This window comes from Rhea pennata, chromosome 10, assembly GCF_028389875.1.
Source record: "Rhea pennata isolate bPtePen1 chromosome 10, bPtePen1.pri, whole genome shotgun sequence".
Classification (NCBI taxonomy): Eukaryota; Metazoa; Chordata; class Aves; order Rheiformes; family Rheidae; genus Rhea; species Rhea pennata.
In genome coordinates, this window is record NC_084672.1 from 998,570 (window position 1) to 1,019,769 (window position 21,200).

General features: G+C 35.1%; 1 protein-coding gene across 4 annotated transcripts in view; it reads left to right on the forward strand.

Annotated features, from left to right (window-relative positions):
• Positions 1–21,200, forward strand: part of CTDSPL2 (CTD small phosphatase like 2) — a 47,170-nt gene that overhangs the window by 22,630 nt on the left and 3,340 nt on the right. For 3 of the 4 annotated variants that reach the window (XM_062584209.1, XM_062584208.1, XM_062584210.1), the window contains exons 3-12: positions 2,309–2,447; positions 4,653–4,802; positions 5,265–5,480; positions 6,692–6,770; positions 7,042–7,153; positions 8,022–8,108; positions 17,255–17,317; positions 17,412–17,491; positions 19,976–20,102; positions 20,880–20,975. In XM_062584209.1, the coding sequence (XP_062440193.1) occupies positions 2,309–2,447; positions 4,653–4,802; positions 5,265–5,480; positions 6,692–6,770; positions 7,042–7,153; positions 8,022–8,108; positions 17,255–17,317; positions 17,412–17,491; positions 19,976–20,102; positions 20,880–20,975 (1,149 nt within the window). Of the gene's footprint in view, positions 1–2,308; positions 2,448–4,652; positions 4,803–5,264; positions 5,481–6,691; positions 6,771–7,041; positions 7,154–8,021; positions 8,109–17,254; positions 17,318–17,411; positions 17,492–17,592; positions 17,748–19,975; positions 20,103–20,879; positions 20,976–21,200 lie in introns of those variants that run through there. The other variant, XM_062584211.1, reaches the window with a different exon arrangement.

A 21,200-nucleotide genomic window follows, 5' to 3' on the forward strand; every position in this document is an offset into this window, starting at 1 on the left:
TAATACTACAAAAACAGATGCACATATAAGTTCAGGAAGTACTATTTCAATTTTTAAGTTTTAAAAATGGAAATATTGTAGAACTTGCTGCTGTAAGATACTCTGATCTTTTTTGATTTTTGAGTTCTAGCAGTATGATAAATTACGTTGACTTAGCAAGTGTTGTCATTACTTGTAGTGTCAGTTTAGGCTATTCATTAATATGGGTATCATTTGTGAAAACAAACAAAAAGCTAACAAAGCATGCATGTTGGTGTGACATTGCCATGTTCCTTATGGCACAATTATTGATGATAATTGGTTATATTGAACTGAATAGATATAATTCAAATGTAACTAATTATACAAATATATTTATTATATATGTTTGCAATAAAATCTTCAGCATATAAGTCAAGTAGAACAACAGAGTTTTATGTAATTTCAGCTTTGAATTCTATTAACAAGCCACTTGAACTCTGATACTGTGGTTTGTGATATTGTCAGGCCTCCTCTTATCTACTGATTTATGTTCACATCACAGAAATGTTTATTATTGCTCCAAGTCTTATTCATTGATTGTTTGTTTTTCTTGTAGTCCTGTCCATTGTTTGTTTTGTTTCCTTTTTTGTCAAACATTTTTTTAGAAATAGTAGAGTTTTGGCTTTTGTTGTTGTTGTTTTGTTTTGCGAAAAGATGTCTGCAGTTTGATTTCTAGCTTTTTTTAATGAATGTAATGCACTTCAGAGGTGCAAGATTGGCAGTCTTGGAGACTAAAGTCCTTTTTTTCACAGAGGTAGTACAAGGAGGACACAGCAGTGTGAGCTTTCCCACAGTTCCTTGATAGATCCTCCTCTGGAGGAACACTTCTAAGATGAAAGGGCAGTTCAGGCTCCAGATTTACTGAATTCTTTGTGTTCTGCTTATACTGTCAGCCTGATTTCCTGTTCTCATCGTGAGCTTTGTAATGATTCTACACCTGTCTTCCATAAAGCAGAGTGAAGCACGTTCATTATTTAAAGGCAAATGAATTGCTTTAAGAAGTTAATACTCTTATTTTTTTCAGTGTTGAATTTGAATTAATGATATAGAAAATGAAATACCGTACTGTTCTTTTATCAGTTCAGTGAGCCATCTGTCTTCTCTGATTATATGAATTTGTTGTATGTACAATAAAATTAATTGTAAGTGATAGGAATTTGGTTGTTCTCACAAAGATTGTTGGTCAAGAAGATACTGCCATTAGGATGCTTTGGGGACCACTGGTGTTCCCGTGCATTGTATTCTGATACGGATGTCAGTGCATTCCTGTGCTTTCTAGTACTTCTTTTAGCTAATTTAGTCTTAGCGTGGGCTTTAAATTAATTTTACTAAAGGATCTGCATGCTTTTTTCTGGAGCAAGCAAACTGATTTCCCTTTTCGTTTTAAAGATTTGAAAACCACTGCTGCAGAAAGGTACTATGGTAATTCTAAAATTGAAATTTTAATTAACTTCAATGTGCTCCGTGGCCTTGTTATTATTTTGATATTTACTTCTATTTATTTTGCATTGTCTCACACTTCACATTTCAATGTACTCCAAAAGGTCATGCTTTAGATTTTAGGTTGCTATTTTATTAAGATGTAGTAAGTGCTTTTGGGAAAAGGGGGGAGAAATCTGTCTTGAATATGTGTGCCTACACATACACTCATGCACAAAAAAATATGCAAAAATATCTGGTTCTACAAGAGCTAAATCATTCATGTAAGTGCCACACAGGAGAACAGTCATTTACTTAAAGGTAAGAAGAATAACTGGGTTATAACCCTTGCTTTTAACATTTTTAAGTTCTCAATTTTGTCAGATAGTATCCGATATGGATTAAATATTAGCAAGTATTATATTTATATACAGTTCAGCAAACTACATAGGGAGATTTATGGAAAAATTTATACTGGATGTGCAGTTTACTTCTTGTGTATCTTAACAGGCAGAGAAATCAGGTTTCAGATAATTTTAGTTGTTGTATTTCTATGTTTCTCTAGTTCCTCAGTACTTAAATGTTTATAAATCAGTTATCCAGTAAAATAGTATTTACAGTTTTTCTACAACAAAAATTCCAAGTACAGTGTTGTTTCCCAGTACTCTGCTGCTTACCTTGAGTTGTGTCAATTTAAATGAATTTAAAATTCCAGCTGGCCAGGTATGAGTTGCATATTGTTTGTCTGGAAGTGGATATGGATCTTTTATGGAGCTTTCCCTAACAGCTAACATCACCTGGTGGTATTTAGTGGAAAAAAGAGGCACTTTTCAGTATGTTTCTTTTTTTCCTCCTTTTCTGTTTTAAGGAAGAAAGAGAAAATCCTGCAAAAAGAAGTAGAATTGAACGGGATATAGATAACAACTTGATTACATCCACACCTCAAACAGGAGAAAAGCCTAATAAACAGATCTCTCGAGTAAGACGGAAAAGTCAAGTAAATGGAGGTCTGTAAATATTCTAATCATATGTTATTACAGTTGAATGGTGATTCAGTACTTACAGCTGTTTACTAATAAAGGACATTTTTTCAGTGGTGGAGGATTATTAAGAGTTTGTGATTGACCTCAGTGAGAGCAAGGCTGAGCTAATCATAGCAAAATAAGATCTCTAAGACTATGAATACAAGCTACAGTGGACATATTTGAGAAATAACATTTTATCTTTGTATGAACAATTTGGGTATGGGACAATAACTAGCTATTTTGGAACTAATTTAACTATTTTTTTTTCCAATAAGCCAATGATAATTGTTACTTGATTTAGCTCATTTTCCATTTTCTTACAAATGAGTGATATATTTCTTCAGCATGGTGCTAATAATGCCAGGGTCGCGGATTCAGTCCCCATACAGGCCACTCGTTTGAAGGTTGGACTAGATGATCACCAGAGGTCCCTTCCAACCTTACCAATTCTATGATTCTGTGAGTCTCTCCAAGAAATGTAACATAGGACCTTTGTGGAAGTAACCAGGTATCCTTAGATATTAAAAGCACTTCTCAAAGTCATAGACAGGTTTCTATCACAGAATCATAGAAAAATTTAGGTTGGAAAGGACCTTTAAAGGTCATCCAACCACCTCATTGTGAAAATTATTTTCTGAGTAGCTAGTCAGGACACACACAGATACTTCAGGTATTAGATAAAACATTCAATTACATTAATAGTGTAAACAGTGCTTCTAAACCTAACTTAAACTTTCATTAGACTTTTTGCCTAAGGAAACAAGACTTATGTGATTGTGCTGTCTGTATTCCTTCATTCTCCATTCTCCCATTAGCTTTGAAATACATTGGCTAGTTCCAACCAAGTTAGTCAGTGAGGTGGAGATCTTAGCAATTTTAAGTTCCCACAAAATTTGTAAAACTGGTAACTATGTAGATAACAGAGGTCCAGGTTAGTGACTTCAGTGATGGTGAGATTACAGTGTGAGGAAGTTAACCTGTTTGACTGTTGTCAGATGGTTACAAGGATGTATAAGGATGTCCATGTCACATGACTTCAGGGGAATCCTCTTTTCCAGTATGGGCTACTGTTTGTTAAGACTTTTTGCCTCCTGGAGAGAGAATGGATATTCACTCACTTGTAGTGGGATGCATGCAGACAGTGCTCGAAGAAGGAAGAGAGGCTATTTACTTAACCAAAGTTCTTTGAGGTATGCACATAGACCACACTCAACCCATTTTATTGTTACAGTAATATGAAGTTCTTAGTTAAGATATTCAGTAATAGTAAAGGCACTGAGTTGCAGCTGGCACAGCCCATGTTTTGTATAAGAATGCTAAGATGTGTGAAGTACTTGGTGCAGCTCCATCAGGCTCAGCTGACAAAAAGGTTCTCAGCTCATGTGCACAAAATACATTCGCTTAATTCCATATGGACAGACATCTCAAAGACTTGTTACTGTTTAGTACATAACTTCTCTTTCATTCCAGCTTCAGAATTATGTCTTTTATTTCACCCATGAGACAACAATTTTAGATCTAGGAGGTACATTAGCGTATGTGCACATTTATAGAAAATCTTGTTGTGTATTCTGTTAATTGCAATATGAAGATGTATTTAATTCCACATCTTTTGTTATCTATGATAATAAACTAATTATTTTAATTCAGATTTATGTGTGTGTCTGTGTATGTATGTGTGTGTGTATATGTATATATACACACACATATATATGCAAAACAACTAACTATGGACTTGATTTTGGAAGTCTAGAGGTTCAGCTGTTGGAGTTCCACTGACACCTTTTCCTGTTTCAGTCTACTGGAGTCCCACTGACACTGACATCTGTTTGTTGTGAAGGGCGCACAGCATCTGAAAGTCTGTCTTCCATCATCAAGCCTATTTAAAGGATTTAAACTTATTATTAAACTTACTGTTAACTATTATTTGTTAAAGTATAACTTACTTTTTATAACAACTATTGCTTGTGAATTTAAAGTGATTGCTTAAGACAGTGTGGAAAATTAGCATCTTGTTTTTATGTTGATACTGAATTCCTAGTTTAATGAAATACTCAATTTATCTGCCTATCAAGGAGAATTATGAGCAACAGTGATGTTTCCTATAATGGCGATGATAATAAAAGAGAGTTTGTAACTCTGAAAAACAGAAGCATTCTACTACACTTCATGCTTTTTCTTTTACAGAAGCTGGAAGTTATGAAATGACAAACCAACATGTAAAGCAAAATGGGAAATTAGAAGATAATCCTGCTACTGGAAGTCCCCCACGAACTACGTTACTGGGCACCATATTTTCTCCCGTCTTCAATTTTTTCTCACCAGCAAATAAAAATGGTAAGTATGAATTTAAAAGTCAATAATGTTAAAACTAGGACTTTTTTTTCTTTTTTTTCTTTTTTTTTTTTTTAGGAAAAAAGCTATTTTTAGGTAACAGTATACTTTTCCTTCTGATTTAGAGACTAAGAGTTACTGCTGTCAGAAAAAAAAGGCCTCCTTCCTAATTCTTGTAAGGGTGGCTCTTTAATAAATTTTTATATTCATTAGTACATTTCTTTCCAGGTATAAGCACTGTACCTTTTATTAAAAAAAAATGAAAAACTGGTGCAGAGTTCTTTATCCCAAACACATTCGTCATAGTCTTTTTTTTTTTTTTTTTTTTTTGTAACCTGAATCAAATAAAGCCATCTACAGTTGTTCTGAAACATATTTTGTTTATGTTTAATAATGACTATAGTACTCTGATAGGTAGCTCATCTTAAAGGCAATGACCAAGCGTTTATTGAAATCTTAATTCAGGAACATCAGGATCAGATTCTCCAGGACAAGCTGTTGAAGCTGAAGAAATAGTCAAACAGCTTGATATGGAACAGGTAGATGAGATTACTACAAGTACTGCAACATCAACCAATGGAGCAGCTTATACTAGCCAGGCAGTGCAGGTCAGATCTACTGTCAACAATGGTTTAGAAGAAGTGGAGGAAACAAATGATCGTGATCTGCCACCACTTACAGGTAAGAAATGCGTGTTTTCCTTCAATTCAGATCTTGAAGCTGTACGTAATTTGGACTCTAGGAAAATGCTACTAGCATTTTGTATAAATAAATATATCATACTTGCTTAGGCATGCCAAAAAATATTAATACTGATTTTAGTGTTTAGTAGACAAACCTCTTTTATACACCAAAGACAGTTTTTGCAGGTAGGTCTAATCCATTTCTAATATAACTGAGTTGATCTCTGTAAAATTTGTTCAGTTTAAAACAGTGATTCCAGCAGTATGGCATCTTTATTAATATTTAAGCCACTTATCTCTGCCTGCATTAGGAATGCATGCCTTTGATTTGTTCATTACAAAAGAGAAATTTGCAACATTTTGGTTTCTTGTAATAAAACAGCATGGTGAGGTCAGTAAGAAATACAGATCTTGCATTCATTTTCCAGTTTTCTTCAAAAGATTCACCACACTTTTTGTCCAAAAAATTGTATCCCTAAAATTCAGCCTCACCTCTTTGTGGAAGGCCAACATCAAATTACTAACAGTTATTTAGGCCCTCAAAATTTTGGTATTTAAGTAGTACTTAGGTTTATGAGGTCTCCTATCAAGGGAGTAAATTTTGCCCCAAGTAAGGTGGCTGTTGTGTGATCCACAGGTCCAATACAGACCTCTCGATCAGCACAGTCAGTCTGCAGCTAATTCCCTGGGGCCTTTTCTTGGAAGGGCTCCTCAGACATGAGGTGAGAGTGAGCTGCAGACTGAATGAATCATGCTTGCTTCTTAGAGTTAACTTCCTACTTCCCATTTTCCCTGTTACTCTTCCGTCACACAACCAACAGGTGTTCCTTGCGTGACAAAAGCATCCTAGCAGATGATGAGATCAGCTGGTGATGTGACTGGAGTGTGCATCCAGGTTGTTCACATCATCGCAGGTTGTGTGGATGCCTTGCTGTGTAATAGGGGCGCTTCCACTTTGGCCAGAACATGAAGTAGTGTGGGATGACGTGACATCAAGCTGTCAGATAGTTTTGTGAGAAGCTATGTAGCCCATTTCAGCTGAAGCATGGGGCATTGCCAGAGCAGGGCTGAAGGGGGACTTTTTCACTGTTGTTTGAAGCACTGCTATATCAAGTGCAAATTTTCACTTTTAAAAACTGCTCTAATAAGACTAGCTCTTGTGGTTGTTTTGTTTTATTTTTTGTTTTGGTCATTTTCATTGAATTTTAGCACCAGTATCTCCAGACAGTGGCTACTCATCAGCTCATGCAGAAGCCACCTATGAAGAAGACTGGGAAGTCTTTGATCCGTAAGTGTTAATATTTGTACTGAAATACTAAATTGATCATTTGGGGTATTGGTTTAAGAAATCTTTATTTGAGTTGATACATTTTCTTATATTATATTAATGAATTCTGAAAGCTCTTAAAAAATTGTGTATTGATATTGTAGTATTTCCTTCTTCAATTTAAATTATTAATTTCTTGTGTAGCCTTAAATACTTAAAAGTACTTAGCTGGGTTACAACATCACCAACTAATGTACATACATTTCTACAACTAAATTGGTATTCTTTTCAGATATTATTTCATCAAACATGTTCCACCACTAACAGAAGAACAACTTAACAGGAAGCCAGCCCTTCCACTGAAAACGAGAAGCACACCAGAATTCTCATTAGTTCTAGATTTGGTAAATATGTTTATACACACGTATCAAAATTAGAGGGAGAGTTAAGTAGCACTAAATTGATTTTGTTTGTTGCTGAAATTAGTAATGTTGTCTTTAAACAAAAAGACCTTGTTGAATATTAAAATTTTCATGATGGTTTATGTTAAAGATGTTCTATATAAAAATATATTTAATAGTAGCAAAAATAGAATGCTTCATGTATTTGTTAAATATTTCACATATTGCTTCAAAAACATAAAATTTTTCATCAGCTTGAAAAAAGAGTTACCTGTCCCCATACAGCTTTCCTAAAATGTTTTGAAAAAAAATGTGGTATAATAAATATGGAAATTCAGCTTCACATGGACTTGTGTCAAAACTGACAGAGAATTAATCTTTTAATTTTAGGACATTCTTATTTTCAGAGGGCACAAATAAATTCATTTTCTTTAGGACTCTTGGAAAATACATTTCTCTTTAGAATCATTTCTTTAATCACTCTCTATTTTGAAGGATGCTTCAGACATAGCTAATAATGTCAGGAACACTACTTTATCGTGAGCAATATAAATTGGCATGTCCTCCAGTGATCCTATGAATGGATAGATGGATGTAGATTTGATCTGAATGACAGGATGGCCTACAAAATTAAAATATCTTCTGGTAATTTTACCACTAGCACGCAATCCTTAGTGAAATTCTTCAGAAACTGCTGGAATAATTAAATGTGTAATTCTTTCTTAGAACTCTTCTGCAAATCTTGACCAGTTGCACAAAACAAATTGCAAACTAAATAAACTTACCTTAAATGCAAACATCTACTTCTGTTTTCAACATTCTTTTCACAATTTTTTCTTACTTTAATATTATTTTTTAAATTTTTTAATAGGATGAAACGTTAGTGCACTGTAGTCTAAATGAATTAGAAGATGCTGCACTCACTTTTCCAGTCCTTTTTCAAGATGTAATTTACCAGGTAATTGGCATGCATAGAAAAATATATACCTTTTTGTTTTGTTTAACATACAAATTCTTGCTGTTTATATGTATATCATCTTGTGTAAAGAGAGAGAAATCCTGTCTGGCATTTTAACAGCTGTCTGGGTTATAAACTGCAGATATCAAATTCTGCAAGGTGGATTTTCCTGTATTAGAAATACTGTGGAGCCCTGTTTATTTCCACAATGTGGTAATGTTGGTCACTAATTCAAATTGTAAGCGTTCATATCTAAGAAAGTGTAAATGATCTTTGTAGCAGCAATCTTCAGCAGTAGCCTTTCTCCTTACCAGCAGGTGGAGGCAGGAACCCTGAAAGTTGTCTAGTGTCGTTTCCCAGGACAGCCTCTCATGGACTGTTACCTTTCTTCCCTTTGTGGGGTGCAACAATCCGCACTGGTTGATCATTTCTTTCTATAAAGAAGACCTCTTCAGAGCCTGACATTAACTAGCTTCTGTCTAGAGTGTTTAGTCTTGCTGTACCCTTTGCCAGTGACAGTTCTACCTCCTTAGTCCCAGAATCTGCTTGGTGATTAGAGTGATTTCTGATTGTCCTGTGGAGACTGCTAGATTGTTAGTTTTTTGTTCTGCATCAGGAGGTATTCTTAGTTATGTGTGTTTTACATTGACATACCCTAGAGGAACAAGCATGGGAAGGAGGAGCTCTCTTCCAGCAACTGCCAAAGATGCTGCACTGACCCAGGCTGTTGTTCTCAGGTCCTTTTGTGTGATGTACCTGGGAGTAGCAACAGCTTCCCCACCATGTAGTTCGCACGATAATGGACCCCACTGTAGTATCTTTGGAGAATGAGCCAGTCATCAGGCACCTTAAAAGGACACTTGTCCAGGTATTTTTCGTGATTTTAAAAATGTTTTTCTTCACTGTTGCGTATAAAAACCCTTGGAATTTGAAAAGCTGAAATAATTTTTTAAACATGGGTTTCTTATCTCTTATTTGGTGACGGCCACGCTTAGTTTCCTGCAGGCTGAAATTAAAAGGAGCCTTAGAGTTAATTCTTTGGAGGTTCTTGCCTCTGCTAACAGAATCAGAAAGACTAAAGCTTCCTTTTTTCCCCTTTCTTCTCTTAAAAGATCTCAGTATGATTTGAGTATTTTCTGTCTATAACTGTGGTCCTTTTAGTGATGTGTGTCTGAATGAGAGTAGCTGAGATCCAACGAGGGTTTTACCTTCAGGAACTGAAGACAATGGAAAGGGTGACTTATGAGATTTCTAAATCTTTATTTAACAGCATTGTACATAAGTCTATATAGTCCTTGATACAGTGAAGTGATTGTGCAAGTCCTAGATAAGTTTTCTCTTAGCTCTCAAGCCTAGAATTGCCAAGGAACCGTAACTTCTTACAGGCTTGAGAAAGTTGGCCGCTGTCTCTGAGCGCACTGTCCTGATCACTGTATTCTATTTAGACTTTACAACTTAATAAACCTCCACCTCTTACTAAGCCACGGGTAATAAGCAAGACATTTAAATATTTTAAGGATACAATTAAATTCATGTTCAACTAGGTTATTATATACAAGAAGATAAGTAATCTTCCTGTGATAAAAGTTGAACAGAGTTTTGTTGATATACCCTTTTTAGTGTTCTTAATCAATGATTAGCTATTTTGCACCTTTTGAAATGTGTTATTTTTGCTTATCAATGACCACCCCTTCTGGTGTAATCCTGTATTAATTTCACATCTCCATATTTCATTTTGAAAGTCATTTCAGCTGGCAATGGGAAGCAGACACTAAGCTGTCTGAGCAGAGTAGAAGTCAGCAAGTTACTATCTATAAACTATTGCATAATACAACCCACTGAAAACAATATCTGATGTAAAAGATACATTTTTGAAGATGTTACTTATTAGTATGAAAATATCTAATACTTTCTAGTATTTCTGGAAAATCTATATGAAAAATAGTAATATTTATCTTTTCTAAGAAAGAGTAACTGAGCTCAGTGCTCATTTTCCTACTGAATGTCTTATTCTTTTCACATTAAATCTGACTAATAATGCAAATGCGAACCTGAGTTCATAGCATTTCAATATTCCTACCGATCTGAAGATATCAAACCAGTATTCTTGGTGTTAATAGTGTGATAATAAACTTGACACTTTTTCAGAAAGATACTTCAGAACTGGCCGTAATAGTATACTGCAACAGTAAGAATCAGATTGACTTAGATTCTAAAAGGTTTAATACAAAGTATACCTAAATTCCATTGCCCTATGAGTCAAGTAACAACTTTTCAAGTACAGGAACTCAGCTCTGTTGCTGTTTGTTTCAGTGACTGCAAGTGAAGATTTGTTGTTAAGAAAGGTTTCTAAAAATAGCATTTGTTTGTTTTTAAGTTAATTCATGCAACCTATGATAAATTGTGCAGAAGAAAAGAACCATTTAATTTATGTGCTTAGCACAGTGTTCTAGAAACTTAAAAGTTACAATGCCATTCCAGCACTAACGTGCAATTTTTAACCTTTGGATAAGTCACTCAGAGCATGCTGTCCCCATTTCTGTAAAATGGGTACAGTTGTGCTTGCCTACTTCAGAGTTTTGAAAAAATGAATTAGTTCATTTGTGTGTATTTCCTTCATTGAGAAATCTCTAAATTTTGCTAGTGGTTAAGTCTTTGTAAAAATAAAGTCTTTGCAAAGTTGAAGTTTTCTTAGAATGTCTGTTAAATGCTATCTTGCATCTGCCTGGAAAGCAGGAATAAATCTTGAACTCCTCAGCTGCAGATCTTAGATTTTATGCTGTTTGTACTATTTTAATGCTTTACATTGAGATGTTTTTCTTATTATAAAATTTATCTTTTTACTCAGTTAAGAGGTTTTCATCATATTTTGTTTCTGTTGCTGTGAAGGCATCAAGTCCCAGACATGAGATCATCTCGCCCCCTATTCTGTTCAAAGGATAGCTTCCATTCACAAGTAGGCCTTAATCAAAATGCAGATGTGTTCACTCAGTTCTTGAGTTGAAATATGTCCTTATTGATCTATCACTGCATAATTCATTTTGGTCTTTGTGGTCCTTGAAAGGTGCTCTAGAACTACGTAGGTCAGTTGTAGGTTACCAAATATAGCATTACACAGATTCCATCTCATTGTAGCCAAAGACTGCTTAGATTCTTTATTTTGTTACCACAGTGGAATGAGGCAAAAACACTTGTGAATTCTGGTTCTCATTTCTAATGGTACCCAGGTCTGTGGGTTTCTCTGACGTAGCAGCAGAGCTACCATCTCTGGATCTGTAAAGCCATCATGTAAAGTGTATCTTGGGCAGCACCCACAAGGAAACCCGGTCTGAGCTTGGAAAGACTTACTTTTAGTTCAGTAGAACCTCCTCCTGAAGAACCAGGGACGGCTAAGGTTCTGGTACCTCGGTGTGGTTATAATATGATTTTAAGACAGTTATCTCCAGGCGCTTACTGCAGGGTCCAGTCAGAAATGAGTCTGGCTTGGTTAGCTGGCAAGTCCAGGCTGCTGCCAGGTCAGGAGCAGCCCCACACGTTCCCAGGACCCAGCTCCGTGCATCGTACTTGTCCCGTGCAGTCTGAACTAAGGCTGTCAGCAAACCCAACTCCTTGGCAGCAAACCATGTCAAGGCTTTTCCAGGTAAGACTAGGAGCAGGTTAGCTTGATACTGTTGACCATGACGTTGGATGGGGTGCATGGAGGCAGCTGGACCAGACAAGGGGCCTTGCCGTGTTGCAGTAAGGGCTAATTTTGGAAGTGCAGGGCGTAAGTGTAGCTTCCCATTGGCAAGTTAACCCATGTGTCTTTGTTTTTCACCTTATAGAATGCTAGTAAAATCCTGAGGTATACAGGTTTATTACAGGTATATTGAAATTAATTATTGCAATTTCATAGATTTTCACACTAAATGGAATACATATCTGTTTTTTTAATTCATAAAAGGAATAATAATTCCTTCCAAGAACTAAAGTGTTGTGGTTTTTTTGAAAATTGAACACACTTTGGGAAGTTGCATGTAAAAATATCAGAAGTGAAAATTAATTGAAAAATGTTTCTTTTAAGATTTTTTTTTGTCTGTGACAGTTTTTTTCCCAAAACAGATCTCAAACTTCTTGTATAATAAGAAATCATTGAAAACTTGTGTCTACTATATCTTTGAGTATAGGTTTTGTTAGGATTAATGGGTTATTGATTTTTAATAAGCTAGGAGTTTCTCATTTAACAGATACTGAAAGTTAGTACAACAGTGTAAAGAATACCATTTAAAACACATGCAGAATGCCATGTAAAACTACTTTCAAAACTACTGCTCTCAGGTTGGTGTTGCTGTCTGCCTTATGCACCAACTTTCCTCAGAGTATTTTAAGTAGCAATAGTTGGGCATTATGACAGATTTGAATGACCATATTGATTTTGAACATTCATATTTTAGTGCCATTGAAGTAATGGGATATGGTGATCATTCTGAGGGAAAGATTTTAGGAGGCTTTTCTTATGTATTTATGGCAGTTTGTGTGAGTCACTTTGAAGTAGGTGATGTCATATATCTCTGTGGACAAATAGACTTTCAGTTATTAAAATGGCAAAAATTATTAGGCTTAGATATATGTATTTTTACAAAGTTATCTTTCATATTAGATGTCAACAGAGAGAACAGGAGTGGGAAGTGATGGGGTATTAGAATTTGTGTATGCAGTGGAATCAGGCAGTAGAGGAAAATAAGGAGAGGAGATAAGTAACGCTGCAGATGGAAGGGAACAAAGTGAATATTTGCCAGAGTTATGCTGAAGTTTGGACTTGAGAAGGAAAGGGAGAAACTTGGAATGCTGACACAACTGTTAGGAAGAAAAAGCAAAGGTGCAAAAGGAAGGGGAGGAAGAGGTAGAGAGGGAAAGGGGGATATTTTTTGCTGTAATTTCCTCTACTTTGGTTACCTATTCCCTCTGTTTTGGTTACCCAAAGTTCTGTGTCAACTCATCTTAACTGGCTCTAATATTATAGTTGTCTTATGTTGTGCCAGAGTCTCACAAAACAGTAAAAACAAATCAGTGAATCTGCCATTGAGGATGTTATTTAAATTGTACATGTATATATGTGTGTGTGTGTGTATTCATACATATATATATATATGAATATATAAGACCAATGGTCTCCTGGGGTGTATTAGGAAGAGTGTTGCCAGCAGGTCGAGGGAGGTGATCCTGCCCCTCTACTCAGCCCTGGGGAGGCCTCATCTCGAGTCCTGTGTCCAGTTCTGGGCTCCCCAGTACAAGAGGGACATGGAGCTACTGGAGAGAGTCCAGCATAGGGCTATGAGGATCATCAGAGGGCTGGAGCACCTGCCCTATGAGGAACGGCTGCGAGAGCTGGGCCTCTTCAGCCTGGGGAAGAGAAGACTGCGGGGGGATCTTACCAATGTGTACAAGTACCTGAAGGGAGGGTGTCAAGGGGACGAGGACAAACTCTTTTCAGTTGCCCCGTGTGACAGGACAAGAGGCAATGGGCAGAAATTGAAGCACAGGAAGTTCTGCCTGAGCGTGAGGGGGAATTTCTTCACTGTGAGAGTGACAGAGCCCTGGCACGGGTTGCCCGGAGAGGATGTGGAGTCTCCTTCTCTGGAGATATTCAAGGCCGCCTGGATGCAACCCTGTCTAACATGCTCTAGGTGACCCTGCTGAGCGGAGAGGTTGGACTAGATGATCTCCAGAGGTTCCTTCCAACCTTACTGATTCTATGATTCTATGATATAAAGCGTAGTTAGAAATACATATTCTGAAAAGACATTATTTTCCCTGGATTTCTTGCGTGCATTTACATGTGAACTTTTCAGAGAAAGAAAATAATTTAACAACTTTATTTTAAAATAGATGCACACTTACAAGTCCATGTCAGTAATCTAAAATAGAACACATTACAAAGAGAACACAATTATCTACAAACGAAACAAATTCAGAGAAACAAAACAGAAAAAGCATGTATGCCTGAGGAACCCAAACTTCCTTTTATTGAGGAAGCCATAACTATTCTCTGATATATTCAAATGTGTTTTAAAATTCCTTAAACTGGCCATTATGATCTATATGATTCAATCCAGATATAAAAGGAACAGTAACGTAAAAGCAAATGCTTTTCTTTATATTAGTGACACTTAAGATATTCACAGATACCTTAGCTTATTCCTTTGGTTGCCAGGAGAGTTTGTAGAGGAGATGTTATGGAGGAGACTGTTTCTGAAGTGACATCTGTGTTTCTTCTGTAACAGAACAGACATGTTAATTTGAAGGCTCTTGAAGAAGCCTTAAAACCAAACATCATCCTTCTTATCCACTCTTATTTCCAATTATTATCTCATATGCAGAATTATTATCTCATATGCAGTGAAAACATTGATATCCTTTCTGTGACTGACTTTATTTTTGAAGAGTAAGCTTTAGGTCCCAATAAGTAAATGTTTACTCAGGAAAATCACATGAACAGAATAAACCGTTTGGCATCTGCAAATAAAAATATTTCATCACTTGTACCTCCAAGTTTCTGACACTCCCTTTCTACTGTGAAATACCATTTCAACTGTGGGAGAAATGAGTAGAAACAATACTGATCACAAAGATCATTGATATCTGCTTTGAAGAATTTATGTTGATATCGTCTTTTGTGATTTTCTCAAAAGGAAAGCTACAAAAATACATAAAAGTTGTTACCTTCCCTTGAAACTCTATGTTTCAACTAAGGAGGATGTTGGGTGTATTATATGCTTACTGTATACAGAAAAGACATTCAAAATGAACAGTTTACACTGAATTTACCACCACAGATAACTTGAATGTTACTTAGCATCTGGTCACCTGGTGGCTCTGAGTTAATTCATTAGGTTTATTATTGTGGTAAGATAAATACCTCATCTAGTCTTTGAAGAAAACTTCATTACCTTGTCGTAAAATGATATGTCATTTTCACAAAGATTTTACTGCCGTCAGGAGACATATGGTGTAAAGACACACTTGTCAACTCTGTATTTAGAAAGTTGGCTTTTCAGTAGTATCTTGGATAAATGCAGCCCAGAAACCTATCAAGCACAGCCTATGGTCTCTCCAAACCATTCTTGATAGCCAATCTGAGGGATAATTCTTTACTGCCTCACACTGTGGGTTGCCAAAATGAGAAAGGAAGTAGACGTTGTTTGCATAGTCAGTGAATGTATCTTCCTGTGCTAGAAATAATGGCTTTGTTACCAGATGTGATAAGACTGTATGCTTTTGATTATTATTCTTAGTCTAGAAAAACTGCAAATGTAAACACTACTATAGTAACTGGTCACTCTGTAAAATTAAGTGAGAACTTCAGACACTTTTAAAAAGGAACAAATAAGAGCCTTACTAAATTTTAAGCTAAATAGTGAGATTTTCATTGTGTATGCTTCCATTAAAGGACTGAGATCTATTCCAGCATGTACTGACAATGTGAAACTGTATTCACTTAAATTATTCCCTTTTCCTTTCCTTCTGGTCATTTTGGTTGTGTCCACATAGAAATTTCATACAACTCAGTTACAGTTAAAATACAGATCCTTTGTGGAGACTTGCTTTGATTTAAAAGTAAATTGCTTCAGGTCAATTTAAATCTGAAATGAACTTGGTTTAAATTAAAGTAAGGTCAATATATTCCCTCTTCTTTCTGGATATTTTAATGATACTTTTCTCAAAAGCATTTTATTTGATATATGGGCAAACCCTGAAACAAAAAGAAAGGTAAGCGGAGAATAAGGTGGTCATTTTCACCCCTTAGCATGCATTTTCACTGTTGGTTAAGGTTAAGCCCAAATGTGTGCCGAAGACCACAAAGGGTCTTCGTTCAAGTTAGTACGCCCTCAAGTACAGGTTGATAGTTCTCCAGGGCCTGAAATGGATAAATCAGAGCGTGCTTGTCAAAGCTAGCGCAGGCCCAAGTCTTCATTTACAATCGGGTGGATTGAGCTGGCATGGGCTGAGCCCAGTAGTCCGTCAGCTTGTAAGCGCGGTGTAGACGCTTTGCATCAAGCTGCAGCCACAACATGGATGAAAACTGAGAGGTGAAGGAACTCGGCGTGCTAAACACCAGTATTAGTTTTGCATGTTATAGCCTCATTATTTCACTGAATTTAGTATCAGTATCTCACATCCTACTTGGTTATCATAGAACTTGATCTTTGCTCACAGTAAATTCCAGTACTACAAGGTCATTAGTACAAGAGACCTTTAAGTTTTCTTGTGGGTCTAAGGGATACATGTATAAAATCTGACTTCCAGATAGTCTAAAAGATTCAAGATGTGACAGTTGAGATTGTAATGTGTAACTTCATTAGGTTTCCATCTGTGAAATAAATTTTATGTATATTTTCAAACAAAAAATAGAAATTTAAAAATACTCTACTGCAGGAGTAGAAGAATAGCCCTTGATATGTACTGTCAAATCTCCCTTAATTTTGAGTCATTGGTCCCAAGCTATAGATTTATCTAGATTTTTCTGTGTAAGACTAAGTCTTATATTTTGAGTTAGAGATGCAGAAGTCTCTTATCTTTTTGTATCTCTTCTCTTGAGTCTACAGTTACTTACAGGGAATTGTTTATACATGAATGCAGTTCTTTGTTTGCTGGTGGTGCTCAAATTAATGGAACTTTGGAAAGAGCTGAAGCCAACTGTTTTTTTACTACTTCTGACACTCCCATATTCACTGTTTAGTTCTTAGTGGAAGAAAGTTAATGAGAAGACTGCTTAGCTTATATGCTGGAACACACTATCTTGTATGAATGATGCTGCCCAACTGGTCAAAGCAGATTCAAATTATTCAGTCCAAGCAGACAGTTTCTTTTTCTTAGAGATTGTCGAACTTTTATATTTTAATTTAAATGATTTCTAACTGAATAAATTTTTCCAGTAAAATTGTTAAGCCTGTTTTTATCATCTTACTCTTTTACTTATAGGTGCTTTGTCAGCAGTTGCAAGCTAATTTAATTTTTTTTTTGTTAAGTTATTATTGTGTGGGTAATTCCTATTTGCTGCTTACTTCATTCATAATGTTGATCGACTAAATCTTTATAAACTGGTAATTAGCACAGGTGATAGCAAAAGTATTTTGAATTATTAATAAAGTCCATTTCTGCTTCAGGTTTATGTCCGATTAAGGCCATTCTTCAGAGAATTCCTGGAACGTATGTCTCAGATTTATGAGGTAAGAAGAATTAGATGCTACCTTTGAATTTTCTTTTTACATTATATTCACATATTTATATCTAAAATAATTACTTTTTCCCTCTTTAATCTAGATCATTCTTTTTACTGCTTCTAAGAAGGTGTATGCAGACAAGTTACTGAACATACTAGACCCTAAAAAGCAACTGGTCAGGTAAAAATAAAAAATTGTGAACATACCTGTTGTAAACAATCAAATTAGTTTTCCTAACAAATGTAATGAAGAAATTGAATATGACATGTTCTTTGTTGCAGGGTGTCTCACTAAACTGATTTCTTGTGGTCATATCTAGTCTTAAGAGTGAAAGAAAAATGAAATGAAGTGATTGAACTATTGTCTTGGTGATAAGATAAATAGCTTCACATTGCACCTGGTGGCCTAAAAGCTTACCTGTTCATTTTTTTTAGCATGTTACAATTTCACTGAAATTCACTGAATATGACTTCTTGGGTAGCAAAAGTATGTTTCAGCTGCCTTTGAATATATATATATATACATATATATATATAGAGAGAGAAAGAATAAAGAAAATAACTTTTTTGATAGAAGATTAGATTGCTCTTAAACTATTGAAATTTATTATTTATTAATTCTGTATTATATAGCTATCTTCCAAATCAACATTTTATTTTTTATTCAATCACAATTTTTTTTGTGTGGTTTTTGAAGCAAAATTGTTTTGATTTTTCATTTCTTGTCTTTTTTTCTAATCCTGAGGTTTCTTTGAAAGGGATTGGCCTTTCTCAAGAACTGTTCCTTAAGATTTAAGCAAATTATATGGGATGAGACTCTTTCTGTTATTCTCATGTGGAAGGGGGACTGTTAGGTGAGAAAAGCGAAACAAAAGAGGGAACTTCTCAGGGATTCATTCTAAATGGAATATTCCAAGTAAGGGAAGTAAACAACTGTACTTAGCTGTGGTCAGGACTGTATTTTTAGATTCTGTATCTGGGAGGTCATTGATAAAGTGTTTCTCTGCATCATTTTATTTTAATATTATTGAGTGAAAATCTGGCTTTATTTAAATGTATAATAAAATTACCATTTTGACTGAATAATGATTCATCTGTTGTTTTCATTCAGCAGTTTAGGGACATCATAACACATTTTTATTAAGAGCGTAAAGATAAACTGTCACTATTTTTAATCCACATGATTGCTGTGCTTAAAACATAGTATTGTAAGAGCAAATGCTTATAATTTATCTAATTGGTATTTGTACTGAAGTCAGTACAGCATAGAGCACTAATATCATTCATTAGAAGTGCTGTAGGGCAGGAACAATGTTATTGCTTGTTTTCATGTGGCACAGGAGAACCTTGGTTTCTTACTGATAAACTAATTTGTTACTGTGTTTTGAACAGGCAAACCAAACTAGACTTTCAGAGTTAGAAATGCACAATCATTGGAATATCTGAGCCTATCTGAATTACAAAACCAAACAGGATGTATGAACAAGTATGATATTTGCACTTACAGAAAACAAGTCTAAATGTGCGTCTGTAGCACTGAAAATCTTTTTGCAAGAACCTAATATGTATGATTGGGGATGGCAATTTTAAATGCATTGGGAACAGGAAAAGATATAATAAAATGTACAGCCCAACAGTATTCTAAAAATTTGCAGATGGATTCATGTGATTCATGAATTTACTTGTGATTCATGTGCCACTGAAAGCTGACATCAAAGCATGATTAGTTTTGACATTAGCCTAAAGGTAGACTTGTCAGGCACTCCACACATATGACTCAGAATCTATATATAAATTCATTCGCTGCTGAGGCATCAGCTTATTTTCCTCCATAGCAACATTAAGAGCACAACGCTTTTATGAAATTTTGCACACTATGTACAGCTTCTAAAAACTTTGCTTTGAAAATATGAGCAACGTTAAAGAGACTGCATTGTAACATGAAAATGTAAAACTATCTGTCTAGTTCAGAATTTATTTTTAAGTTGTGTTTACAGTTAATATTCAATGAAATTTCAGTTTTATTCAGGATATTTTTCTGAGTCTTTTTATTCTTACGTGTAATAAATTAGAAGAGAGCAGACTAATTAGAAAGGAAGAAGCTGATGGAATGTTTTGGCTCCGAGGCTTTTTTTCAAACTCTTACAACTGAAATAGGTTAATTGCAAACAGAGGTAACATAAAAAGGAAACCATTTCTTCTAATACTTTCTATTCTAGCGTGCAATGGCATAGGGAGGCTATGTACTCTAATAATTTGAACAAAAAGGGAATCAACTATATAAATGGGTTCCAGTGTAGGCATAATCTCTGAGTTTGGCGTCTTGCAAAATCAGATGGGTCTCTGTCAACCCATCTGGAAAAATCATTAGAAAGCAAGATCCTGTTGACAGCTATTTGTTAAATCTGAGTTGAGCTTTTCTGGTTAAATAGAATACAAAAACAGCTGCCAGCAGAAGTAGATTACTATAAAATCTCCTTAACTAGTAATTTTAACAGGAAAAAGCTCAAAAGAGAGATCGTATTTATAAATGAAACAGTTCTTGAAAAAAGTGAAGTAGATCAGAAGAAAAAAACTTAGATAATATTTAGAAAAATTTCCTTTTCCCTATGCAATGTAGATTTTGTAATTTGTCTCATTAATTAGTATTTTAATTTAATCACAGGCATCGACTTTTCCGTGAGCATTGTGTTTGTGTACAAGGAAACTACATAAAGGATTTAAATATTCTTGGACGAGATCTTTCAAAAACGATCATAATTGACAATTCACCACAAGCCTTTGCCTATCAGGTATGTAAGTTGCTATCAGCAAACTTTAGATATGGCAAAAAACTTTCTGGAGGAATACAGTGGAACAAAATATTTTGATTTAACTTTGTATTAAATTTTTACACATAATTTTGTGTTTAATTTTACAAAGAAACTCTTTAGCAAATCACTCAGATTTGCTTGTTCTTGTTATTTTTGTGACGAGCTGATCAAGAGCAAAATAAGTGACCTATATGAACAGGCTTATATCAGTTTTATTTCTCATTCATCTTTTCTAAAGAAACTACCAGTTGTTTGGTCTCCATTACATTGTTTATACTTAAACGCTCAAGTTACACTGTGTGATTTAGATTTATTCCAGAAGTGTGCTATGTAACTATTCCAGCTAATCCTGTTACATAGACGAGTGCAGAATGTGATTTCTAACATCTTACCTATGCTAAAGAACAAAAATCTCATAAAACTGCCTAACCTAGCTTCATGTGCACATATAAACTGCATCCAGTATAGTTAGTATCTGTGAGTGATTTAAAATGAAATTTGCTCAATATACCAATGCTTTTCTGTTCAGCAGAACTTTTAGAGTTAGATAGTTCAGCTTCGATGCGGAAATTTTTGCAATGATTTATGCAAAGGAAGGAGATATTTTATAAGTTAATTTTAATACAAACTTTAGAGCAGGAAATGCATATTAATAAATGCTAGCTTGGAAATATTTTTTCCCTCAAATGTTATTTCACAAGTTGTATTTCCAGATAAATTCAGTATAAAATTTAATAACACATGATTTTACTTTAGCTTTCAAATGGAATTCCTATAGAAAGCTGGTTCATGGATAAAAATGACAATGAACTCCTAAAATTGATTCCATTTCTGGAGAAACTTGTAGAGCTGGTAAGTATTTCCCTTATTTAGTCTCTCCTTTCCCTAATATGTTACAATTAGCTCTTTTAAGCATTTTCACATATTTTGAGATTCTGATTCACTGAGATTTAGACTGCTGTAAGTAACGTACATCTCTTTTTGAAACTATTACTCTAAGTACTACCGAGTATGTCCCAGGACTGCTATGCCTTTAATAAAGAACTGGAGTATTCTGACATTAGTTATGAATTGAAT